Below are 24,994 nucleotides of genomic sequence, written 5' to 3' on the forward strand. Positions count from 1 at the left end.
ATAAATTTTATTTAAAAATAATAAGTCTTTCTTTGAGTCTTGTTCCTGCGTATTTATATAGTTCTGAACCTAGCTTATCTTCTCCAGGTGATTTTCCGTTTCTTGTTTTTTCAGGCTGATTTCTAATTCTTTAGTTATTTCCTTTTCATTTTCATTAATTGTTTGCCAGTTGTCTTTTATAAAATATTTGTATGTCCACAATTCTGTGTAGTAATTAGAAATTCTTCTAATTTCAATTCGGTGTTTAATTTTATGTTTTCTTTGGTATCTGCATTTAAGTGTTTCAAAATCTTATATACATTGGGTCTTATTTTATATAAATCATGTTCTAAATTAGAAACAAATTTGTTCCATTATTCTCTGTGTCTTTTTCTGACTTCTCTTTTAGCTATGGCTCTTATTATTTTATATTCTATTTCATCTTCTAATCTTTTACTGCTTAACCATTTACGATAGGCTTCTTTTTTCTTTTTGATTATTTCTTTGATTGTATCATCCCATATCTTCAGTTTTTTCTTTTTATTTAATTTTTTGGTCTTTCCTAAGCTTTCATTTGCTGCTGCATTTAGTATCGTTTTTATATTAAGCCATTCTATTTCTATTTCTTCATTTTGTTTTATTTATCTAGATATTGGTTAATTCTTTGTTCATATAGCCATTGTACATTTATGTCATTCAATAGTCTAGTTTTATAAACAAATGTTTCAAATTTTTCTTTCTGTTCTTGTTACTTGTAGCCATTTAGGTGGTAATTTTAATTTTATTTTAACAAGGAAGTGGTCACTGCTTATTTCATATCCTCTGTGAACTCTAACATCTAGTGAAAATTTTGATGTCTTTTCATTTAATATGAAGTAATCTAATATTGATTTCCATCCTCTTGCTGCCCAAGTATATTTATGTGTATCTTTATGTTTATAGAAGGAATTCATTATTTTTAGGTTATTATAAACTACAAAGTCAATCAATTTTTTACCATTTCTGTTTAGAGTGTGTTCTCCATGTATTCCTATATTATTATTAATTTTCGTGTTTCCAATTCTTGCATTTAAGTCTCCTGCTAAAATTATGTAATCATTTTTATTTATTTTATTATATATGTTTTGTAGCTGATTATATAAAAATCAGTATTATCCTGTTCTCTTCCTTCTTCTTGGGCATATAAACCAATTATTGTTAAATAGCCTCTATCTATTTTTATTCTAGCTTCTATTATTCTTTCATTCCATAATTTATAATGTTTTAACTGTTTTGAAAGGGAGTTAAGAATACAAATCACGACTCCTGCTTGTGCTCTTTGGTTTCTGTCGACTCCACTGCATATCACATTAAAATTTTCAGTTCTCATAGTTCCTTTTAATTTCTTTTTTGTTTCAGTGATTACTGCTATTTTAAAATTTCTTTCATTTAATAACTGGTCTAATTCTATTTCTTTATATGCCATTCCTCTTACATTCCAGTTTGCTATGTGTATTATATTTTGTCGTTTCCATTTTTGTTTTACCTTTACCATTCCAGGGTCATTTCCCATAGATTCAATCCAATTATCTTTTTCTGTCAGCTTACAAGTAGGATTATGTTCTCCATGTCAGGGGACTAGCCTGACGATGGAATAGTTCAGTGGTAGGGCTGCTACCTTAAGGCTTCTGAACTAGCCTTCTTCCAAATTTAAACCCATAGGAGGAATAGGGTATATTGAAGGGGAAAAAGTATATTATAGAAGAATTATAGTAAGGTTTATAGAGAGGGCATAGTTGTAAGGCCAGAAATGAAAAGACCCCATGGCCCTCGAGTACTCTAATAGCATAAGGGTCATAAAATAAGAAGAGTTGGCTGATAAGGCCTTATCGGAAAGATTAAAATAAGTGGATCTTACTCAAAGTAGAAGAAGGAGAGGACAGATCCAGCTAGGGGTCCATGGGAGTGCCGCTTCCCTTACAATCAAGATGTTAGAATTTAAATATCAACTGATGTGGCATCCTATCAAATGACTTTGACAGGATGCCACAAATCCAGAAAAATAACAGCACACATCTTCCCTTCAAACAGAGACAAAAGAGAATACACAACTCTCTGATATCTATCAGACAGTCAATTTCCAATCTAATATATAACCAATATCTAAACTCATATGCTGCAACTTAAATATCAACTTTGTGTCATCCTGTCAAAGGCATTTGAAAGGATGTCACAAATCTAGAAAAATGTCAGTATGTGTGTTTCTCTCAAGGAACAATAAACACAAGAGAAAAGACAGTATGCTTTTTTAACTCATTATTTTATTACAAAAGGCAATCACATTAATAAAATAAAGGGAATTCTTAATAAATACAAGCTGACCTTCATAAATAATATTACCTGCATCTGTCCAATTCTATATACAAACCCTTGTTAATTTTTTTGAAATCTTATTACAGAAGAAATGTAAACTGCTCTATAGTTTAAACACCTCCATTCTACCACCACACTCAGGGCCACGCCAACCCAAGGGTGCAAGGAGTGCACCACACCCAGGCGGCATTTTATGTAGCTAATATGTAATTTGGATTATACAATGCAGTATTAGGGGTGGCAGATAAAAGTTTGCACCCGGGTGGCAAATACCCTTGGCGTGCCCCTGACCACACTTATGAAGCGGCTTAAGTGTAGTAGTAGAATGAAGGTTGCAAGGCTCAAAAAAGCCAGGTGAATAGCATAAGCAGTTTCTTAGTGCATTTCCTTTATTTGCAGCCATATCGTGAAATTTCATCTGGTCCACTGTCTTACTGACATGTGAAGGTTCAATAATAAGACTAGAAGGTTGTTCCAAAGAGCAGAGGAAGAAATGAAGTTTGTTTGCTGAACTGCAGCTGCATGTTTTCTTAGTTTTGTAAGAAAGTAAAAGAATGATGGTAGCCATTTCAGCAGAACACTGAATTCAGAACACTCAAATCATTACTTCCTCTTAACAAGTGTGCCAAACCTGTTAAAAAAATCAGCACATCACAGGTGTTATTTGACCAAACTTCCAGTTTTGCATACAGTCTACACTGCAGCTCACATAGCTGCAAATAAAGGATCAATAAATCGAAAGACTTTGAAAAGAGCAAATGCAGAAAACACATCTTCTGTTCCAACACCAGTCAGGAATTCTGGTCCTTTGCCAAGGTCACTAGACAAGTTCTGCCTTTCCATTCCATCTCTTCTCATATCCAGATGGTACTATCATAACACTGTACAAACAAAAATCTGATCTCCTGACAGCATTTTCCAGTCCAACTTCCTGCACAGATTCAAATCTCTCAAAGCCAAATTATCTTCCACTATACCAAGAACCACTCATTGCATGCTCCACCTGCTGGTCTGAAAAACATCATAAATCACAATGAGTTCTTGCCCTACATGATAAAGTAAAAGGAAGAATGACTATGAAACGATAACTAATGAGTGATGATGGTAAGGAAGTGACAGAAGAAAAATAGCTGAGCCACTTTAAATGGATGTATCATTCGGGGGGGGGGGGGGGATATGGATGTGACAAGAACTGATGTGTAAACAGAAGTAAATGAGCTGGTAATGCCTATAACAATTTGAATATAGATATGGAAATAGATGAGATATTGACTTGTGTGCTACTATAAAAAACATGCAAGAGAAATGGAATAGCCTCTGCCAAGCTGTTTACTTTATGTTTCAGTAAAGAGGACCAAAGTTCTCTTACAAAAAAAAAAGCTTTAATTCAAAACAGCCTTTCTGGAATAAAATGGCCTTCACAGATGGATGCAGAAGAAATTTGTTTAACACAGAGCAAGAAAGAAAAGAATAAGGAATCACCCTTGGGTGTAAAATGTGAATGAATTTAAGGAGAGTTTTGATAGGTGTTGTGTGAATAATCATTAGTAATGGGCCTCCTACAATGCATCTTCTGACTCCATGAATCATGCCAAATATTAAAACTGTATTCAACAGTTGGACAAATCTGCAGCAATCTCTATAAAAATAATACCTGTTAATTAAATAAATGGGGAGGAGGTAAAGTAATGCTTCCACCACTCTCCAACAGGGTGTAGGTTTGAATCCTGATGTGGGCAGGGATGTACATAATTGTCTTTAGGTTGCAGATGATTTCATTGCCTAGCATAAAACCATGACTCTGCATATTAGATGGATGAAGTGGCTTGAAGGAGTGCAATGTTTGGTCTTTAGAACAGGGTTTTCTGGACTAGGTAAAAACTGAAAAAAAAAAAAAAAAATCCTTAGCCAATCCATGATGCTAATGTACTGTAGGTTTATTTATAACCTTTCATGGGTGGGAGTTATATAAAAATAAAAAAAATTAAAAAAAAAGGGAAGTACTGGGATATTTGTAATATGTTTATGACAAGAGAGATTTGAGTAATCCCAAGAAGAGAAATTTCATCTTGTCTAGATATTTGGATGTTGTCAAAAGTAAGATGGAAAGAAAAGAATTCTTTTACGAGAAATAAAAGAGGATTATTTTGATATTCTGATATCTTCCAGAATATCCAGTTGATATTCTGGAAGAGTTATTTCTGTAGTGTAAGCAGTGCCAGATTTACGTATAAGCTAAAAAAAGCTACAGCTCAGGGCCTCAAATAAAAAAACAGAAAAATATAAAAAGATATTCGTAGAAAAATCACTCAAATGAAGTCAGACATATCACGATGATAATTTCTAAATAATTTTAAATATACAAAATATAACATTAAAATAATTTTGGCGCATTGTAAAAGTGATTGAGATATTTTGTCTTCTTTTTTTTTTTGAGCCTTATTTGTCGTTTTTAAAACCCTTTAATTATATAATTATTTCTGTGATTTTGTTGTAAACGCATACTTTATTATTTTTTTAATAAAAATTGAAAGACAATATATTTTCATATATTAAAAAGGCATATATATATTTAAAATTTTTCTGAGACCAGCTGATGTAATTTAAAACAGTAGGGGGGGGAGGCCTCTGGGTTTTGTATAGCTTAGGGCCTCAGCAAGTCTAAATCCGGCCCTGAGTGTAAGGTTTGTCAAATGAAACAGAGGAGTGAAGTGAACTGTTATCAGCAAGACAGTGTATTGGATTTTCAGTAAAATGGAGAAGATTGTTGATATATATATATATATATATATATATATATATATATATATATATATTTATTTACACCATTTGTGTTAATGTTGACAACATAAGCAAGAAGATATTCCTGCAGTTGATTGACAATGATGGAATCCATACTGGCAACTTCTTATTAGTTGAAAGGCTTGAATGTAGCACAGAAGTTGAGTGTTATACGTAATGTTCAGTACTAAGCGGGGAACTAATTGACTGATAGATCCACATCCTTCACAGAAGAGCAGCTGTCACCTTATTATTTACATAAGAAACTCCCTCTTACATGAAATAGGCAGACTGGCTAGAACATATATGTATTACTATATATATAAATGAAAACACAAGATAAAAGTATTATTTATTAAATATACTGCTATATATTTCAGTCTGAAATTAGCAGACCATCATTAATGGCTTAAAAAATAGTTGTTACAAAGTAGAATGCAAACAATTGATTTATTCAAAAGAGAATGAGCCATATAATATTGAATCACCAATAGCGGTATGCTCTAACTGAAGAAAAGGTTAATCATAGCTGTAAAAATAAATTGCATATTATATATATATGTGTAAAACTTATATCATACTCAACAGATCATCAGATAGATGTTGAGTTTCTAGTAGATTTCTTAATACCTTATGCTTTTATAAAATACCATTCTTGGTTTTAATAGTAATTTAAAAAAATAAAAAATTAAAATTAAAAAATCAGCTAATGCCTTTTTGTTTCCATATAGAGAGTAGGCGAGGCTGTTTCAGCCCTATTTAACTTTTGGAGACTGAGTGGTTTCAATCTCTACTGGTAGCCAATCAGATAGCTGGCCTAAGGCTATATGGGAAAAAAAAATTAATGATGTGTTATTCTAATCAAACTTTTCCATATTTTTGATAAGGATAGGCAGTCATTACGATTGAAGTTAGGGCAGTGAAGCATGGCTTCACCACTCTCCTTAAATAAGCGCTCAAATTTGTACCAATATCTATGCAGAAGGCGTATTTCAGACTAAAGAATGTTTTGGGCTGTCTCTATTCCATGTTGAGCTAAATACTGATTTATTGGATCATTTTTGTGGAAAATATATGATTGATGTTCTTATATTCTTTTTTCTATTAAGTATCCAGTCTGTTCAAAATAGTAAAGATGGCAGTCACATGGAACCTGGTATACACCTGGAAGAGACATAGGAGAGCATTTATATTTAGAAAAGGGGGAAATACGCTGAGAGTTTATTAATAGGAATAAAAATTGTTACTAAATCACATTTTTTCAGAATTCTTGAAATCGGTTCTGAAATGCTGGAGATGTATGGGATTGGAACTTGACATATTGATTCCTTGTTGTTGTTTGGGTTAGGTTTGTAGGAGTCAAACAAATGTTGTGTAGTCCTTTCTGAGAAGCCATTTAATTTCATATATTGTTTAATATTTGAGAGTTCTTCTTATAAATAATGGAGAGTTAAACAATTTGTTTTGCTGCACTGAAACCTATCTTGAAAAATAAACTCTGAGGTTTTTTCCTTCTTTTTTTTTTTTTTGGAGATGTATATAATAATTGTATTTTAAGTAGGACATGAATAACATGACACATGTTTATTCTCTGATGCATCACACTCTCCATATTTACCAAACAAATAAAAAAAAAAAAATAGGAATACTGCAGTTTCTGAATAAAGGGATGGCAGTTGTTTATCATGAACTGTATATTTATATCATTTCTACTAAAAGCTGCAAATGATGTAAAAAATACAGAAGTGAAATCCCTCCCCCCCCATTCATTCTACAGTTCATGACTAGATTTCTGAAGCATGAAGATTTTTTTTTCTCTTTTTCCCATTAGGCAAAAAAAGAAACAAAAATAAAAATTTAAGTACTCTTCCAATTTGCTGATGAACCTTGCCATTGATTTCGAGGTAAGTGGAATTTTGTTGAAGGTGAAAGGCTAACAAAATGGTATTTCACACAAAAACAGGCCTTCAGAGAAATTCAATAAATATAATTAAAACAACTTTTTTTTCATTTAATGGATATAGATATGTTTCTTAACTATGTTAAGGTTAAGACACACACAACAAGCCTCATTTTTTAGCATGATGAAGCAATTCTCAATAAGTGGCTACTGGATTTGCATACTTATTTTATCCAGGTAATATATGAAAGATCACCTTACTTTGTTAGTGATTTAAATGAAAATCTCATCAATGCACAGCCCAAAGACTTAAAGCACCCAAATTACCCTTTGGGTGCTTGGATCCTTTATTATTGTTAAAATTGCAGTCTTATTCAATTTCAGTTTAAGCTGATGTTTATTTAAGAAGGTATAAAATTTTTAGAAATACTTACTACTATATAAGTGTATATATCCTGATAACAGATAAGGACTAAGTTTTAACATTCCTGGAAAAATTACTGACTCATCCAAAATTTCTGTTGCAGTGTGTTACAAGGTGAAGTCATGGCTTGGCTTGAAATTAAACACATGCTAAAAAATAAACCGCAGAATTTTATTAATCTCAGATAACTGGCCTAATAACAAGAAAACAAACCTAGTAACATGCAGCTGTATTAAATAATATACATTGTACAGCATATTGTAGGCAACATGATTATGTAATGGTAATATGAAGTTTACTACCAAATATAGTTCATTTATTAAAGAAATGAAATAAAAAAGATAAAAAAAGAAAGAAAAGCATGGAAAAATATAAAAACGTCTATATATTAAAATAAAATTGTTATACAGTATTATTCTTATACATTAAATATCTCTCCTTAGAGAATAATCTAAATTAAAACAGTTATATTCATAAAATATGTTGACCTTTTTGTATGAATTCCATAAACAAATAATATGAAAAAAAAAAAAAAAGAACTGGCTAAGTAATTTATTCTTAATTATGCAACATTTATCAATGCAAATATTGATGGGAACTTTATTGTAAGTAGAGATAATTAACATTTCTTCAAAAATTAATTTACACCACCTTCAAAAAAAAATTTTGACAAAACTAATATATCCTAGTTTCTTAAAAACAAGATGAAAATGGAGTATGGTCTACGTAATGTAAACATAAGAATAACGTCAACACAACATATACAAAATATATTGCAATTAAAAACTATTTCAGTATATAGGTACCATCAAAATTTTCGATATAATTCAGACATTTTAAACTTTTTTTAGGATTGTAAAAAAATAAACTACAGTCCCGCAATAACGGTTAAGCAGTCAAAGTTCGGTACATGAAATGAGAGTGACATTAGATATATACAAAAAAATCGTAATTTTTTACATTTTAGTAGGTTATTTTTATTTTCATCGAAAAACTCAATGAAGCTTCTATTTATTAATTTTGATGGTTAGTTTAAACATTTCGCAATTCTATAAACACTGAACTACGAGTTATAACTTCTAATGATTTTTAAACAGTAGAAGTATCTACCACACACAATTATAGGGGGGGGGGGGAAATGCTAAATACTAACGAAAGATTAAATTGAAAATTGCATAGCAATAAATATTTAAAAATGAACACCACATCAAACATAACATACCTTCAGAGGATATTAAATCCGAAAATCGAAGCATCTTGCAGGAATAATATTATGCATAATACTAAATGTCAGTTCGGCACCGGCTTGACATAAAGTCCAGTACTGTCTTTCGGTGAGAAAATAATCCGATATTATCTATCATAATAATATGTTGATATCCAGAGTGACAACCACATTTCTATGGAGAGATCCAATTTTCGAATCCCCCCCCATGAACGCTTCTTTTTAATATGAAAGTGTCTTGTTCTGAATGTTGCACGAAACAAATTCTGCAGCTTTATTATTTCTCATATAGTAAAAAATAAAATATTATTGGAGGTAGAAATTATCGTGTGATTCAAGTTTAGCAAACAGGCTGTCAGGCTTACTTGTCAATTACGCATTTTTCTCGTGCATTGTACTTTAAACAACTGACTCAGTATCTAGCAAATCGAATATAAGCAATTCTATAGCACAATAAATATCAAAGGAAATACACTACACCAGAACGCGTTACGTTCTTTCCCTAGATGGCGCGCGCGGAACAAACATTACGTTGTTTTCTCCAAGCATCCGATGTCGGTGTCCCTATCATAAACGGGTCGTCAAACTGTTAGCAGGTGGTAATTGCTCTTTGCACACAGCCAGACAATAACATACAAATGTACTTTAGAGCGGTTGAAAACGTTTCGAAAAATATATAATTATATTGAAGGTAACTCGTGACGACATACCTCGTTAGTATTTACGAAAGTATATGCAAAATTTTAGCTTCTGTTCGAAATTTTGCATTAGGATATTTATAAACAAAGATCAACATGTTCCGCGTTCTTTGTAAAATAACAAGTCGGACATATATGATTTATAAATTTTAACACACACCATTTGCTGGGAAACAGGTTTTTCAGGGGAAATATTAATTAATTATTGTTATGCAAATACTTACATAAAAACAACGAAAGAGCAGTAGAAATCCATATCAAAAATAAAGAACTACTGTATAAGAATCGATAACATTCTTTTTTTTTTTTTTTATCTCGAAACGTTAGAACTTCGGATCAATTGCCAATTGTATTTACAGACCGTGAAATTTGATCTCTCTCTCTCAAATAAATAATACCACCAAAATTAGTACATCTCTTTCAAATAAACTTAAATCGTCTTAAATGGCGTATCTGCAACTTTTCATTATTATAATTTATACAGTTAGTAATTATTAGTTACTATTATGAATAAATCTACAAGTAGTTTATAGATGGTATATGTGCACTATGGGAGGGGGGGGGTATCCTGTAGATTTTTAATGAGTTATTTATTCTTACCAGAGACAGCTACAATAGATAGTTCTTACCCTACTGTTTTGACTACCGCAGTGTGTGGAGATTTCCTCAATTTCAGTGTACATCAGCGTACTACGCAGGTCCAGTGAACCAGCAGTTAACACTGAATTATTCTCGGTAATAAGCAAGACTGACCAAGCAATACAGCAAACCAATGCAAACATGTTTTGGAACTCCATTTTAATAATGAATTATTTTTATGAAATTATAATTAATTAAAATAATTGACTAAATTGGCCTTGTTCTTTTTATAAAGCTAGTTTCCGAGTTACTGCATAGGTAAGTGGATTTTTTTTTTTTACCTCCCCTTAAAGAAACTCTGGATTTTAACTTTTCAACTCAGAAAAATTGACGACAGAACACGCAGGAAAATAAACAGAAAGAATATACTGGCATATTATATAAGTATAGTACATAAGATTATGGATTATAATATATAACCATAACAGGTATATTACTCATATGTATGTATGACCTGGTCAAATCAGAAACATTAGCTTGTGCCAGTTGTTTTTCATACTTTCCCTCTGTTCACGCTCTCTGGAAACGAATTCGTCTCTGCTAAGGACATAAGTGATTACTGATCATCAACTGATTTCCAAGTCTCAGAAAATGCTTACCTGCTTCCTTTGGAAAATAAAAAATTGTTAAAAGATTCATATATCCCTGTAACTCCTTTCTTATGGAGGCCAGTAAGTGGTCTCTGTCCTTCCTCATTGCAGCAGTTCACTGCATTTGTCAGGCGGGGTAAACTGAAGAGGACGAAAATGCAGTGGCGTAGCTAGAGCTGTTGTCGCCCGGGGCGATCCCTGAGTTTGCCGCCCCTCTCAATACACACCAAAAATACTACAAAAAGTCAAAATGACGTATGGGGAAATAAATTAAAACGCTATGTTTATTTTTGAAGTAAAACTTTAATTTCAACATTCTAAAATGTTATTTTTCTTGCTTTTCTGTTAGCAAAATCGTCGATGACATTGGCGAAGTATATTTCATAGTAATGTAGGTAATTCTTAATCAATTTTAATTTAGAAAAACTCCTCTCCCAACTAGCAACACTTACAGCAATTGTGAGGAAAATTCGCAATAGTATTGCAATATTTGGAATTGAGTTCTCGAGACTGTGTTTTAGAATTAACTGCGAAAGTTCAAAGTGCCGCCCCCTCCGCACTCCCCTAGGTACGCCACTGCGAGAATGCAACCGACAACTGCCATATCGTGATCCTAATTGTAAGGATTATTTATATGCATAGTATTTGTGTTCTAATGGCATTTTTTCCGAATTAGGGAGTTTAAAATTCTATAAGAGAGAGAGAGAGAGAGAGAGAAACACCTACTTGCTTGCAAGTAACTAACGATTCTTCTGAAGAAATTCATCTAGCTAGTGGTGAAAATCACATTTATAAGTTTTTCTCCAATAGCATTATGGTTGTAATCACGAAGATGAAAAAAAAAAAAAAAATCCTGGATGAAAAAATCCAGTGTTATTTTCAGCTGAAAAGCCCTATAAAGATTCTTCTCGATCTCCATTGGGATTCGAATACGGTAATTCTTCCGAACCAAAGGGCATCTTCATTACCGACTGTGCTACGGAGGCTCTCTGGGTTCTTTCATACAATCAGGGCAGTATTACACTTTTTTCCGAGTAGGGCGCAGTCCCGAGGCGCCAGAGTGATTCGGGGTCCCCTTTCCCCCGGGGTCCTACTTTTTCGGTCCCCAAGTTAAAACCTCATGCGCCTGTGCATAAGTACTGCCCTGCATCGAGTGTTGATTTGTTACTGAGTATTAGCACCCTTCGGAGTTTATTCTGGTTCAGTTATTAATATTACCTTGATGGACCTGTGTTTCACTCAGGATTTCTCCATGAGTGCAGGTCACAAAGATGCCTCCAACGATCTCGATCCTCTCTCTTCCATGTTATACCCATAGATTTCACTAGTGGATCTTCCCATCTTGTAGGTGGTGTTCCTGGTTTTCTCTTTATTCTGGTTGCCAGTTGAGTATTCTATATGTCCATCTGATATCCCTGAGTCTGGCTATGTGACCTGCCCATCTCATCTCATCTTGCTTTCATATACTGCAGTTACCACATCTTTTATGCCTGATCTCTTTCTTAGTTCTGTGTTTCTAACATGTTCCATTTTGCTGATGTTACAAATCCTACGTTTTATTGCACGCCGAGTTATTCTGAAAGTGTCTTCTTTTCTTGTCGTGTTCCATGTTTCTGATCCATATGTGAGTGATGGAAGAATGTCATTATTAAATTGTTTTGCCTTCGTAGAGATGTCAAGATTTGGATCAGTAAGTGTTTCTTTTAGTCTATTGAATGATAGCCATGCAGCTTTCTTTCTTTCTTTTTGCTAGTTCTGGAGATAAATCGTTATTCATTTTTATTGTTTGTCCTAAGTAATTGTAGGAGTCAACTTGTTCTATAGCGACGTTATTAATACTTAGGTAACTATCACTTGTGTAGATGTTGTTGAGCCATTTTATTTTTTCTAGATTCATTTCTAAGCCTATCTTACTGTTGTTTGTGTATATTTTTTCACCCATTGCTTCTAGGTCTTTTGAGTTGTGGGATATCAGTACTAGATCATTCGGCAAACATAAGAATTTGTAGTTTTTCACCATCAATGCTTATTCCTCCTTAATATATTAAGAGTAATTAAAGTACTTACCACATTCTTACCACGATCGGGTCTCTCTCGATCTCTCTCTGTCGTATGTCAGATAAGCTGGTAGATATAATTCTGCTACTTTCCTAAAAACCTACTAAATGTTAAAACATGCACAGACTATTCTATTCCAAACCTTTTTCATCAATATTTTCTCAAAACTACATCCCAGTTATTTCAACGCTGATCAGTTTGATCTTTCTTCAAACTGTAATCATTGCTGACAGATTTCACAAACTGTCCTGTGAAGAATTGCTACTTAATCTATTTAATATATATACTGACAAAAGCCAGAGAACACAAAGAGAAATTCTGAATTCAATTCATAAAATTTTCTATTAGGGATATGGGTAAAGCTTTGTCGTTTAATACAACATATCGCTCACACGTTCCCAACCCATTCAATAGATATTTAGTTGGATTAAAATCGAAAATTTGAGCCATTCAGTTCACAACTACGTGAGTACCCATGAATACATACTCATAAATTTTGTTGGGACTGAATTTGTGAACTGTGATAAATCCATGAAATCACTGCTGATGCAATGTCCTGGGAACGGTACGTGTAATAATACACTAGTGGATCTCTTGCATCCTTTTTTAAATTTTTATTTTGATACCTTTTGTGTGACCGTTCTCAGGCCTCTTTTTGTTGAAATACCGATTTTCGCTTCAATGTTAGTATCGTCTTTGCCTTCTACCTTCGGAAGCGCTGTCTTCTGTTCTCTTGGTTAACCAATTCTGAACTATTCGATGCTACAACATGGAAGCGTTGCTGCAGCAAGTTTTTTTTTTTTTTTTCTCCTGCCGTAAATGCTTAGCGTGATACGGAAAATTCGAAATGGATTTTCCATTAAAAATTTGCCGGTAGTAAAGATATTATATATATATATATATATATATATATAATCACTTTCAACTCGGTCTACTCCGAGTCGTTCTTAAAAAACTGAGTTTCGCACATGTTCTTCTCGGTTGTACGATTATCATCGTACTCATCATCATGTTTTTGTTTTATTCTATTTATTTTTTCGTATTATCATTCTCACAGAATGTTGAATTATTTTTCTAGTCTTGCAAGAACGTATGACTAAGAACCTCTGACCTTAATCACAATTTTTCCAATTTATCTTTATCTAGTGATCGAGTGTCTAGTAAGAGGTTTGTTATATCTCTAATTCGATCTCTTAAATATTAAACAGGAAACCTACAGTTACACTACAGTTACTGTTGAACAAAACTGAGAAGGCTACACATTTCAAACTTAGAAAGAACATGGCTGGTGGTGGTAGTAGTGGAGATACTCCATCTCCTTTCCAGGCATTCTCAAAATAATAATAATCATCTTTTCACCTTAATTTGGGTCTTCATCTTCTTTTCTCTCCATTTTACTTTGTATGATGTATTTTATGTTATACCTTTTTAAATACGTATCAAAACTATTTCAAACTTATCTGATTAATAACAATAATAAATACATAATAATCAGAGACGTCGTGAGGAATTTTGGCGCCTATGGCCAAGGAAAGTAAATTGCGCCGTTCTAAAAAAAAAAAACTTTAAAAATCTAAATTTTTGCGGCTATGTAAAATTAGCGCCTATGGCCAGGGCCACATTGGCCATAACCTCACTACGCCTCTGATAATAATAATAATAATAATGATTATTATAATTATATAAGCAAAGTGGATATTAGATCCAACATTATTTCAAAGCCGAATGTAGAAACTATGAAAGTTTCGTAAGGTAAGTTGACCAGAGAGTTTCCGGGAATACACTGACAGGCATTCATAAGTTGCCTTAGCGTAGCCTAATTAAAAGACATAGTCCACACTAAGGCAACTCATGAATAAAGAGTCCTTTGGCTCTTTATTTTAGTAATTAGTACTAATAATAATAATGACAACAATGTAATTAAGTCTAGTTTCTATCATTAGATGATTATGCGTTCATGGCTCTTTTTTTTATTGTCCAGAAAATTCTAAGCATTCTTCTCCAACAATACTTTGAAGTTTATTTTTCTTTTCTTTTTTCCCCCTGTAAGAATCCAGGATGTGATCTTTTAGTAATTTAGATTATTTTAGTAATTAGTACTAATAATAATAATGACAACAATGTAATTAAGTCTAGTTTCTATCATTAGATGATTATGCGTTCATGGTTCTTTTTTTTATTGTCCAGAAAATTCTAAGCATTCTTCTCCAGCAATACTTTGAAATTTATTTTTCTTTTCTTTTTTCCCCCTGTAAGAATCCAGGATGTGATCTCTGCAGAAAAGCAGAATATATAAGAATTTTAACCAATCTAATTTTCATATATTGTGAGGTAGGTTATATAAATATAGAAATGTACTAATGTTTTATTCTCAATGGGAGTGGACGGAACTCTTAATCATAACCAATTTTCATTTTAATCATGCCGTATGATTCTTTCAACTGTTCTACTGAAGAACTAATTGACAGCTTCAAGTTAGTTGTTCTTTGATCCATCTGCGATCAGTTTCCATGTATTTAACTAAGTCCACATGGCATACTTTCTTCTAACTCTTACAAGAATTTTACTCTTTATTACTGGCTGCAAGTACAGTATCATCTACATACTTTTAGAGCTTTCATTTGCTCAGCTAGTAAGGATGACCTCTGGTTGGATAGACCTAGGATCGAATCCCCGCGAAAATGAAAAACCTTTATATGGACTTTTTTTAATTGAAGGTGTGTTAATCGCTTTCATACACAGAAACTCAAATATTTCATCTTGAACAATAGTTGTCTCCGCAGTAATTTCAAACAACAAAGCATACCTTAGAATCTAACTATCTAAACCTTAGATAGTTAATCTTCATGCCTTCATACATCTCTAATTTTCCAATGCTTTCCTCATGTTGACACTCTCAAAAATATAAAGATCTAGTGGCAGAATGCAATCGTGAAGCACTTTCTTTTCTTTTACTGAATAATTATGCATCTATAATACAGTAGAAGATTTCCATCCCTATTGAGATTTTTCTTGGGGGTGCCCCATCTAACACAGCATCAAAAATATAATGCCAGCTATAAATGCACGCCAGTACATGTATAACTATGGACTTTTAATAGTATTTTAACACTATATATAGAGAGAAAGGAGAGAATATATGATGAACCATGATTGAAGTGATGTGATTCTTACTGGGTTATTCTATAGAAAGCAGAGATACAAGGTAGAGCATAATGAGAGCTTGATGAGTCACGATTAAACATCACATATCAGAGTAGACATGTGTGATACACACACACACATACAAAGTGCGGTTGCGATAAAGTAGGCTGCAATGCATACACATCATGCTGAAATAAGCAATGGGGTACCTACTGTTTTTAGAATTAAGCATACAGAATAGTATAGTATATTCCTGTCATTTATGGCTTATCACTTTGTATGACAAGCAAATACTTCTAGAGTCCATAGAGTATACGCTATCAATGGTACGTGGATAACTTACGAAGGAGTGGAATAGGGGTTTGTTATAGGATGCTAAATCAGCCGCCTATTCCTTCATGACACTGGCAAAAGATTGCGTCGCCCAAAATTAAGTGTAGGAAATATCATCCGCTGATGGAATTGTGAGAGTGCCAGGAAGTTAACTACAAAGGGCCAAAGCGTAGAAGAACGCATAAAGAACCGCACATTGTCGGTTTTTGAAAAGGTAGCTGACAGCTACCTTTTCTAGACTGGCAATCAGCGCAGAGGCTACACTGTTATGGAATCAAACTTTGGTTGTAGTCGCCAGAAAAGATGAACGACCAAGGATTCTGGATAATGTAAGACTTCCTATAATGTACCAATTTTACAGAATTAACTTATCCTTCTATCAACATAACAATCCAATATTTTACAGCACTAGCAATATTGCATCATACATTGAGGAAATAATGATAATATGTCCAAAAACTTCATTGATCTCCATAGAACTCAACCCAACAGAACCGTTTTTGACACTTAACAGATGGACAGATACACTCTGCTAAATAAAGGTCATCTGGAACAAGCCATACAAAAAAAATTGCCATCTGATTTTGTGTTGGAAGGAGTCTTATAGCTGCAGAAGCTCTTAAATCGTTTAGATACTTCGCTAGTCTATGATCGGCGGAGGGAGAGACACAAATCCATTTCGTGATTTCTATGCTTTTTCCGTGATCTTTTCGATTTTTCTAGGACTTCTTCCATTACCAGATTTCCAAAGGTAGTTAATTTGATCTGACATGCTCTAACAATTAGGAGTCTGGTTGATCGTGTGGATAGCGTACCCTCTCTCTCCAATCAATACGCTGTGGCTTCGAATCCCATCATGGGCATGTATGTCTGTGAGTACCTTTAGATAGCAGGTGAATTTTATCTCCTAGTATCTGACCACAACCATTCTGCTACTTGGATACGTTAAATGAGTTGAGAAATTTCAACGTCTGTTCTTTAGAGCAAGATTTTCAGACTATGTAATCCTTAGTCCACCCATGATACAAAAGGCGGAATTCACATATTAAAATGAAAAAAGGAAAATAAAACACCCTGCAGGAACTTATTAATGGCTGATATAGCAGCATATGATAGCACTACGTTGGACATCCTCGCTGAACTTTCTTATCTTTAATTTATTATCATTTATTAATTATCTTTTTTTTTGTTAATATGATATTCAAAGAAAATGTGAACATCTGTGTGATATTTGCATGTATGCGCGCGCACATAGTTTTTTCACTATACGAGTATATTAAACTAAACAGGTAGTACACATTAAAATATAGTTAAGCATAAGAAATCATATACATTATGATTTTTACAAGTTAAGAAACAATATAAAATTATCAGTTACGAAACAAAATGTAAAGGATATATAAAATTTGTAGAGGACATTCTTGAATATAATTCTTAAAGGGGCGCTATGAAGTATTTTTGTATCGTTCCAAAGAATCCTCTGGCAAGTAAAAAAAAATAAAAAAATCCATGTTCTGCAAACAAGACCAAAGTTCACAGCCTGAAGAAAAACAGAACAATTCTGATTGTTCTGAACAAAGGATTTCCTCAGCAAGACATTTATATTTTCCGATCGTCATAATCACCTTCCTGAATTATGCTTTGCACTTCTTCAGGAAACTTGGTTGCAGAACCTTTATCAGCACTAGCAGATTGCAGTCCAGTTCGATTTTTAAAACAGTGAAATCATCCTAAACTCGCAGTAAAGCTTTCATATTCCTTTTGAAATTTGGTCTCTTTCAAAGAGGTCAAAATATTGAGAGCTTTTGTCTGAATATTCCTTGTACTAAGAGGTATTACTTTTTGGTTATAATCCTAAATCCAGAGCGATAGAAGACGCTCCTAGCTGTAGATTGGCGACAAAAAAATTTCTCGTGACGTTCAGCCAAATTAAAAAAATAAATAAATAAATAAAAATAATAAAAAATTCAAGTCTTCTTCTTCTTCTTCTGCAGCTTCTCCCACTTAAGTGGGGTCACTGTTGATAATGAGTCTCCTCCACACCTTCCTGTCTTGGGCTGTCACCACATCCAAGTTCTTCATCCTCAAGTCCTCTTCTACCAGCTCCCTCCATCTCTTTTTTGGCCGCCCACGCTTCCGCCTTCCTTGCACATCCATTTGCATGACCCTTCTTCCCACATATTCGCCCTCCCTCCTCATCACATGACCAAACCATCTCAACCTTGCCTCCTGTATTTTCGCTCCTAACTTCGTAACTTGCACTGTTCCCTGACATAGTCATTTCTCAGACGATCCTTTCTGGTCACACCGCACATCCATCTAAGCATTCTCATCTCTGCTACTTCCATCCCGCTGATGTTATTTTTCCTCAGGGCCACAGTTTCTATACCATATGTCATAGCTGGCCTCACTACTGTCCTATAGATTTTTCCTTTCAGATTGATCGGCACCCTCTTATCGGATAACACTCCGGCCATCTCCCTCCAGTTCCTCCAACCCGCTTGTATCCTGTATCCCACTTTCTTCTCAGCTCCTCCATCTTCTTCCACTGTTGAACCTAAGTATCTAAAGTTTCTCACCTTCCTGGTGAGATTTCCTTCCAGCTCCAGATCTGTCTCCTATCCGCCGCCCACTGTGCAACACATATACTCTGTCTTACTTCTGCTCAGTCTCATACCTCTATCTTCCAGTACTTTTCTCTATCTTTCCAGTTTAGTTCCCGCTTCTTCTATTGAATCTGCACACAGCAAGATGTCATCTGCATACAACATTGTCCAAGGGGCTTCTCTCACCTCCTCTGTTACCACCTCCATCACAATATTAAACAGAAACGGACTTAATGCTGCTGACCCTTGATGCAAGCCAACTGTTACTTGAAAACTTTGTCTGTCCCAGACGGGTCCGAACACTTGTCTTCACATTTCTGTACATTTCCCGCAACAACCTGACATATTTCTCCGGCACCTTCTCCCTCAGACACCTCCAGACTTCTTGCCTTGGCACTCTATCATATGCTTTCTCCAGATCAATAAATGCCAGATGTAGCTCCCTTTGTTTCTCTCGATACTTTTCCATCATCTGCCGTAACCCAAAGATAGCATCTGTTGGTGATCTACCAAGCATGAAGCCAAATTGTTCCTTAGCAATCTCCACCTCCTTCCTCAATCTACCATCAAGAACCCTTTCTAGGATTTTCATTGTGTGGGACATCAACTTTATTCCTCTGTAATTTTTACAGTCTTGTGCAATCCAAGAGTACTCTCCCTCCATTTTTCGGGTATATTTTCCTGTTGGCAAACTTTCATGAACAGGTCCCACAGCAGGTTAATTCCCTCTCCCCCCAGTGCCTTCCATGCCTCCACTGGAATTCTGTCGGGGCCCACCGATTTTCCATTTCATATCCTCTTCATGGCATCCGTCACTTCCACTATACTGATGTTCTGCACCATCCCCTCAGAAGGCTGCCCATCTCCTCTGTGAGTCCTTGCATTTTCCTCATTCAAAAGTCCCTCAAAGTATATTTTCCATCTGTTTCTTATGTCCACATCCCTCCATAATACTCTTCTTTCAGCGTCTTTGATCTGCCTCGCATGTAAGATGTCCTTAGCTGCTTTATTTCTACATTTCGCTAGTTGATAAATTTTTCTCTGTCCTTCCTTTTGTTACTATTTGATCATACAGATCTTGATATGCCATGGCCTTCGCCTGTGCCACAACTCTCTTGGCTTCTTGCTTTCTCTCTCTGTACACCTCTGTCCTCTTCCACTCTCGACTCATCCCACTTCTGCTTTGCTTTCCTCTTAGCTGTCACTGCCACTTATACATTATTATTCCACCACCAACCCTCCTCCTGCTCTCTAATCTTTCCAGATGTATCACCAAGCACCTCGATTGCACAGCTCAGGATTACTTTTGAATTATGTTTCCACCAATCTTGTACACTTTCCAGTCCATCCGAAATCCTCTCTAACACCCTCTCCCTAAAACGATTCCTCACACACTCTCCTCTTTTAAGCGAAACCACTTAATTGTCTTCACCCCATGGTATCCAGAAGTTCTTATCTTCGATCATATTTTAAAGTCTGCGCACAATAGTCGGTGTTGCTGTGCTACTTGATATGTTGGAATCACTTTACAATTTGTCACAACCTTAAGATGTTTTCTTCTAGTCAAAATGTAGTCAATTTGTGAACTGTTGTTACCACTCCTAAATGTTATCAAATGTTCTTCCCTCTTGTAGAAAAACGAGTTCACAATTGCCAGATCAAACGCTACTGCAAAGTTCACAACCCTCTCTCCTTCCTGGGTCATCAATCCCACTCCGTGGCCACCATAATAATGTACAAGTGGCAGTGACACCCTTTCACAGTCTCTATTCTGTCTTCCTATGTGTCCGTTCAAGTCTCCTCCGACAATCACCATCTCATTTTCTTCCAATTCCCTCATTTCTTCATCTAACACGTTCCAGCACTCATCTTTCTCCTCTGCTGTACAACCAACTTGCAGGGCATATACACATAATACGACCACCCACTCTTCTCCAAGACCCAATTTCATTCGCATGATCCTGTCATTCCTTCTACCCACTTCCAGTACTTCACCCTTCATTCTGCCACACACCACAATTCCTACACCATTTCTTCCCTCGTTATTTGCTCCAGAGTAGAACAATTTATATCCATCCCCCAGTTCCTTTGCCTTTCCCCCCTTCCACCTTGTCTCCTTCACACATAAAATGTCCAACTTCCTCTTCCTCGTCATGTCTGCCACCTCTCTTCCCCTTCCAGTCATGCTTCCAACATTCAGTGTTCTCACTCGCAACATCCTCTCCACCTGCTGGGCTCGCTTCTTTAACCGCACCCGCCCTTGATGCGGTAGCCTAGGGCGAGAAGTGGACGAGGGCTACCGCATCAAGGGCGGTAGCCCTCGGCCCTAGCCCTTATATCATTTTCTCTTTGACTCATATCATAGTTTGAGCTGGCATTGAAGTTTTCCGACCGGATGCCCTTCCTGACATCAACCCTCGCATTTATCCGGGCTTGGGACCGGCACCTATTGAGGCTAGCTTGCCTCCTTCGGTGGCTGCATAAGACGAAATGACTTAGCAAGATAGGAAAGACTCACCCCTAGCCCTCGAATACTCTAATAGCATCAGGGAGAATGAGCAAGGAGAGGAGAAAGAAGCAAAGAAAGAAGCGGAGGAACCAGTCTACAGAATAATATAACAGATATATGTTACATGAAGTAAGGCATGGTCCAGCATCTGGTACCTCGGGTTTGCCATGCCCGTACTCACTAAAGTGAGCCCTTGAGGTTAATAAAAATTTCAAAATTAATAAAAAATTCAAGTAATACTTTAAATCACTCATTTCAATCGAATCCCTGGTATAAAAGTTAATTTTCTTATTTCCCCATTAACAACCAAATGATATGATCAAATCATAAGTTTGCTTTTTCAGCTTTGAAAGTCTTCAGTCGCATGATGTCCTGAGCATGCTTCGTGCTAAATTGGCTAAAATTACAGGGAGCATTATACATAGGAAGTGCAAGATTCCAGGATGACTGTGTTTCAACGCAATTATAAGAATATTTGCATGTACTACATTTATTAACATAATCTGTGTGTCTCGTTATAAAATCCCATTTTTCAAGTTTTAGTACAAAGATTCCATTGCTGGCGAATTTAGCTTAAATTGTTCAAATTTATATGTACTGTCATTTGTACCACGTAATTTCGTATCGTTTCAAATCACTTGGACAATGCTTGCTATCCAAAATTAATGGCAAATTTCGTTAAACTCAAAATTGATTCTATGATATAAGTTTTCGACAGGATCCCAAATATCAAAATTTAATAAAAACGCGTCCAGATATAGCAGAGGAAATGACATACTAATGGAAGGAGAGATAAAAGGAAAGACGGAAGGAAGAACCGATGAAAGATAAAACGAACCTAACGATTCTTTCAGCATTTTAAACGCACTTGAAACGAAAGAAATAAGCGTTATGCTTCTGCATATTTATTTATTTATTTATTTTTGCATAAGTTACTTTAAAGTAAATTAATCAGCAGTAAATAGCTCTAAAAATGGAGAAGATTATTCGCTTCTATATTTTATTAGCTTATTCAACTAATGATTATTAAATTAAGTAAATAGACAGAATGCATTTTTATTCTCTTTTCTATCGTTTAATGTCGCAAAGAAATTATTTCAAAGATCTGGACAATTTTTCTTAATTTATCATGTTTCCGTGTTGCATGCAAAAAAAAAAAAAAAATTAAAAAAAAAAGATAATCTCCAAATACTTAGTGACAGCTATTACACAACCGATCGAAACTGAAATATAGTTCATGGGATCTTTTCTGAATTATCCACAGTAGTAAAGCATATTAACGAAGAAAAAATCATGATATTTGCTATTATACTGATTTTATATTACACCGAATTTAATATTATACAATTTAAGATTAGTTAACTTAAATTATTCAGTTTGATAAGTGATCGAAACTCCGTAAATGTAACTATGTATTTCGAGAAAGATACTTATTCAAATAAATATAATAACACTTTGGTCCATCTCAGTCAAAAGAAAACAAATATAGTGAGTAGAACTATAAATGCATTAAAATTTACGCCCGTTGCCAATGGTCAGATTCGGCATTCAGTATGTTTTTGGAATGTGCGGTGTCAATGTTTATAGCTTTTATTTCGCTTTAACACTAAAAAGATTTTCAAGCCCGCCCAGAAATATACGATTCTTCAAGGCATTTTTTAACAATTTATCTTACAGTTAATTTATATATCTACCAGCACGAACTTTAGTTACTGAAACCTTTTTTTTTTTATAATACTAGTGTTTTCCCACCTCTTTCTCCAGTATCTTGCCATAGTAAAATAATGCGTCTTAGCACTATTAGAAGAAATTTAGTAAACTTCATTTTTTTTTTTTTTTCATTTGAAAGAGTATTATATCTTGTCTTTCACAATGTATTTTAGAAGTTATTGTTCTGTTTAAGAGTGAAACATATCTAATGTTGAATTTCGTTTACTTTGATGCAGTTGACGTTAAGCTTTACTAATTTTACTGGTTATAAGAACGAAGAGTTAATCTCGCAAGCAATACTATAAGCGAGTATCCTGACTGGTCTGAATTTAACAGTTCAATATTAATGATTATAAAAGCTCGAATTTTTGTTCTGCAATTTGATTTATTGTATAATATGTAGTATAAAGTACATGTTCAGATACAATCAATTGAACCACTCGGAGGAAAAGCCTGTCACTTTCTGTTTGAGGAGGACTAAATCACCTTCAACTAAAAAAAAAAATGTCATATTCATTTCCTCTAATGACAGATGGTGGGGTACTATATTCGGCAGAGCCTCTGTTTGTTCACCTTATAATGGAATACTGCCAAAATTTTGCTTCGTTTAAGGATATATATACAGAGTCCGTGGTACTGTTGGCTTTCTGACATTGAGATCCACTGTCACCTTGACCTTTCAACTTAAATGCCTAACATAACTTTTTCTATGGAACCCCTATGAAAGCCGAGATGGTATATATTTAGTCTCGTATTCATATTATGCCCGTAACAAAAGGTTCGGCTTCTGTAACATCTTAACTCGAAAATCATAGTTGCTAGAGGCTTCACTTACACCAAAATGCAACAAATTTTGATCGCAATTCTTGTGTGGTAAAAGCAAATATTTCTATGAATAGTAAGAGACAAGCTGGAGTTAAAATGCCTGTGTAACACTATTGAACAAAAATATTTTCAAGCTAGAAATTGTTTCATTAGTGTGTCTTGTTCTCACCGTTCTATAGCTTTTACAAAACAATCAAACATATCTGAACTTCTTTAATTCCTAAAGTTATAAATCTCTCAAAGATATTCACGAAAGGGAAATGCAAAGCTCGGGGATAATGCTTTTCTTTTCTCTATTTATTTTAACTTTGTACTGGAACTATATGGAATGGACTCAACGCGTCTGTTTTTTAATACAAGGTGTTCTTTACAGAATCCTCCAGGATGCAGCAACGTTTCATTCTTAAGTGGTGCATCTGATATGGGAAATGAGTAAATTATATTTGTGGAACTGGAGATTTGTGGATTACAGAAATTATTTGACAGGCAGAAAAGAGGGGTAAGTGTATGACAGAGATTGAGTAGGAGTGCAATTAGCAACAGTGAGTTGCTAATTGCACTCCGAGGTAAAGAAACTTCGAAGGTGGTAAAGGAATGAAATCTGTTATCAGATTAAACGTGAGTACTTTGTCGATGAATGAATTCAGTACGACGTATGACAGTTACTGTGCAAATCATGAATAGCACTTGATTAAATGTTTAGTGGGCCTCCCAAATGAGTCTGACCCCGTGGTGCTGCCAGTGTAATAATAATAATAATATTTTCTTTTGCTGGAGAACTTAAAATACACTGCTTAGAAAGAAATTAATGGACACCCCCATGGGCAAGGTACATCATACCATGTAACAAGTCACATGTTTGTAGCTGATATAAACTGGAGGAACATGATGCTCCAAAGTCAATGCAACTCCGTTGTGATAGTAGTCCTATCTGTTTGGCAAATCTGTTTGTTTCTCACACTATAATGTCTGTTGACTTCTTGGTAAGCAGTATATATATATATATATATATATATTACTGATGCGCAGTTCTTTGAAATCTTAGATAATTCATACGTCTCAATTATAACATCCCCTCTTCTCCGCCTATTTACCAAACTTTGCAAATATATTTCTCAACCATATCCCACAAACCCGATACTGCTTTTATCGTTTGCCTCTAAAATTTTCGGAGCCTGCCAAATCCAGGGAGCGAAACCTGTGCGCAGTAACCCAGATGTG

General features: G+C 34.7%; 1 protein-coding gene across 5 annotated transcripts in view; it reads right to left on the bottom strand.

Annotated features, from left to right (window-relative positions):
* The window catches only part of LOC150097508 (uncharacterized), a 98,615-nt gene that overhangs the window by 40,348 nt on the left and 33,273 nt on the right, over nucleotides 1-24,994 (bottom strand). For 2 of the 5 annotated variants that reach the window (XM_090407777.1, XM_090407778.1), the window contains exon 2: nucleotides 7,447-7,585. In XM_090407777.1, coding sequence (XP_090263903.1) covers nucleotides 7,447-7,498 — 52 coding nt within the window. In that variant the 5' untranslated portion in view covers nucleotides 7,499-7,585. Of the gene's footprint in view, nucleotides 1-7,446; nucleotides 7,586-8,658; nucleotides 9,915-9,959; nucleotides 10,080-24,994 lie in introns of those variants that run through there. The other 3 variants (XM_090407781.1, XM_090407780.1, XM_090407776.1) reach the window with 3 other exon arrangements.

This window comes from Typopeltis vanoorti, chromosome 17 (genome assembly GCF_054136105.1).
Source record: "Typopeltis vanoorti isolate ZY-2024b chromosome 17, IOZ_Tvanoo_1.0, whole genome shotgun sequence".
Classification (NCBI taxonomy): domain Eukaryota; kingdom Metazoa; phylum Arthropoda; class Arachnida; order Uropygi; family Thelyphonidae; genus Typopeltis; species Typopeltis vanoorti.